The sequence below is a fragment of the Schistocerca cancellata genome, chromosome 10 (genome assembly GCF_023864275.1).
Source record: "Schistocerca cancellata isolate TAMUIC-IGC-003103 chromosome 10, iqSchCanc2.1, whole genome shotgun sequence".
Classification (NCBI taxonomy): Eukaryota; Metazoa; Arthropoda; class Insecta; order Orthoptera; family Acrididae; genus Schistocerca; species Schistocerca cancellata.
In genome coordinates, this window is record NC_064635.1 from 192,721,258 (window position 1) to 192,723,213 (window position 1,956).

The following is a 1,956-nucleotide window of genomic DNA, read 5'->3' on the forward strand; positions in this document are numbered from 1 at the left end:
AGTGTTGGTCCTGTACTGTGGCCTACTCAGTCCATTTATTTGACCCTTTTGGACTTTGTGTGGTTAGAAATGTGCAACCCTGTTTACAAAACACCCGTAGAATTGGAGGACGATCTGGTTGCCCTGTAGGAGAAATTAACGACATTCCTGTAGTCTTTCCTTTATCAGAGACAACATGACCTGCCAGTGTAACCTTTGTTTACAAGTCAGTGGGGCATTTTGAATCCCTACTGTTGTTGAAGTTATTGCCATGTTAATGTCTCTTGCTAATAAAGAATTTAAAACATTTTTGTTACTCATTGTCTTCTGTAAGAAAGATTTGATGTACTCATGAAATGGTGCCTCACAGGAAAATCTATTAGAAAAATTATTTTCAGTGTCCCATGCAGCCGCCCAGTGTTTGTTGCTTTAGTTAATTTTCTCCCAGAGAAAACTCCCTCTATTGGTTAAAAAAGTCCTTGCAGAAAAATATGACATTAGAGAAAAACATTTGTTTTGGTGTCTCACACTACCTCCCAGAGTTTGTTGGTAAACAGTTTTCACCTTTTATGTACTATTAGCTATAAAAGTCATAATTACCTTTTTATTTATTTGTTAATTTTCTTTTTAACAGGTTATCAACTACTAGAGGAGAAATTTTCTGACAGTCTCAATTTGCAAGTGCATGCTGTTGCAAAAGTTAAAATGGATTGTCTACCTGAACTTCATGCTGGTATTCCGTATAAGTGAACTTATCAGGAAGCCATTTGCAACTGGATAGTCACAGGCTTTGATATTTGTCCCAAGAACACACAAAGTATTAAGTCTCCTATATTCTCTCATGTAAATTTGAGTAAATGCTGTGTGTGGAACTTGAAAAGAAAGATGGCATCTTGCAGATGTGCTTCTGTCTTCTGGCTAGCATTGATTTTCAACTTGTGCGTGCAACTCTTAAAGCTGCTGTGTTAGATGAGGAAGGTTATGAACATTTTGTGTATCGAACTGTATTCTGCACTCTTAAAATAAATGAAAGATCTGCACCAGTATGCATTGATGTGAGAGATGTGGATGAGAATTGGAATTTCAGATTTGAAGTGTGCACTGTAGATGTGGTAACAGAGGACACTAGGAAATGGTGCAGTTGGCTGTGGCTAAGGATCTGAGGTGCTTGCTAGACACCAAAGATTTCATAGATATCATACTGAGTGTCAGAGGTGCCCAGTTGAATGCGCACAGGGTGATGCTGTGTACTTGCAGCCCTGTTTTCAGAGCTGTACTGAGTCATGACATGAAAGAGGCTCGGGAAAGCCTCATGGAGATCCCAGACTTGGAACCAACAGTTATGTTAAAAATGTTGCGTTACATGTACACAGATAGAGTGCATGTACCGAGTGACATGACAGAGCAGCTGTTGGTGGCCTCCGACAAGTACAGGCTTCAGTGCGAGTCGGACGTGGCGAGGCAGGTTACTGTAGGCAGTGCTGCTGATATTGCTGCCTGTGCTGTTGTTCATTCCTGCAGGTTCTTGCAGAAGGTGTATGTGGCTTAAATTAAGCAGAATCTTCTGCAGGTGGTGGGAAGCAGAGGCTGGGCGAATATTATAGACAAGGATCCTAAAGCTGTGAGGACAATAAGTGAACTGACCACCGGAGGAGCAGAGGGGTAAAGCTGTCTTTACTCACAATTTTCAGTGATGTTTACAGTGTTAAGTAGGTAATGAATTTTTGTATGTATGTTTTACATGGAGGCTCTTAATGATGTGCCAGAATTAACCCCCTATTAACAGTTTATGTACAGGAATGCCTGCTCCCTCTTAAGTGGATGCACTTACAAAACGGTAAACCAAACCATTATAACCACTGCCCACCACAAGTTTCAATGTCACCTGATGGAGTTGCAGGAGCATGATGTGGTAAGGGAAGTATAAAAGCAGAGTGGAGATCAGTGGGAACTGTTCCAGCAATGATGAGAGTCACA

General features: G+C 40.9%; 1 protein-coding gene across 1 annotated transcript; it reads left to right on the forward strand.

Moving 5' to 3' along the window:
• The first annotated feature begins 1,111 nt into the window (after window positions 1-1,111).
• LOC126106243 (speckle-type POZ protein-like) lies at window positions 1,112-1,528 on the forward strand. The gene has a single exon (XM_049912470.1). The coding sequence runs from the start codon at window positions 1,112-1,114 to the stop codon at window positions 1,526-1,528; it is 417 nt and encodes a 138-aa protein (XP_049768427.1).
• The last annotated feature ends 428 nt before the right edge of the window (window positions 1,529-1,956 follow it).

What these genes read in the sequence shown, in the direction of transcription:
- LOC126106243 (XM_049912470.1), top strand. Translation starts at nt 1,112, where the DNA reads ATGGTGCAGTTGGCTGTGGCTAAGGATCTGAGGTGCTTGCTAGACACC.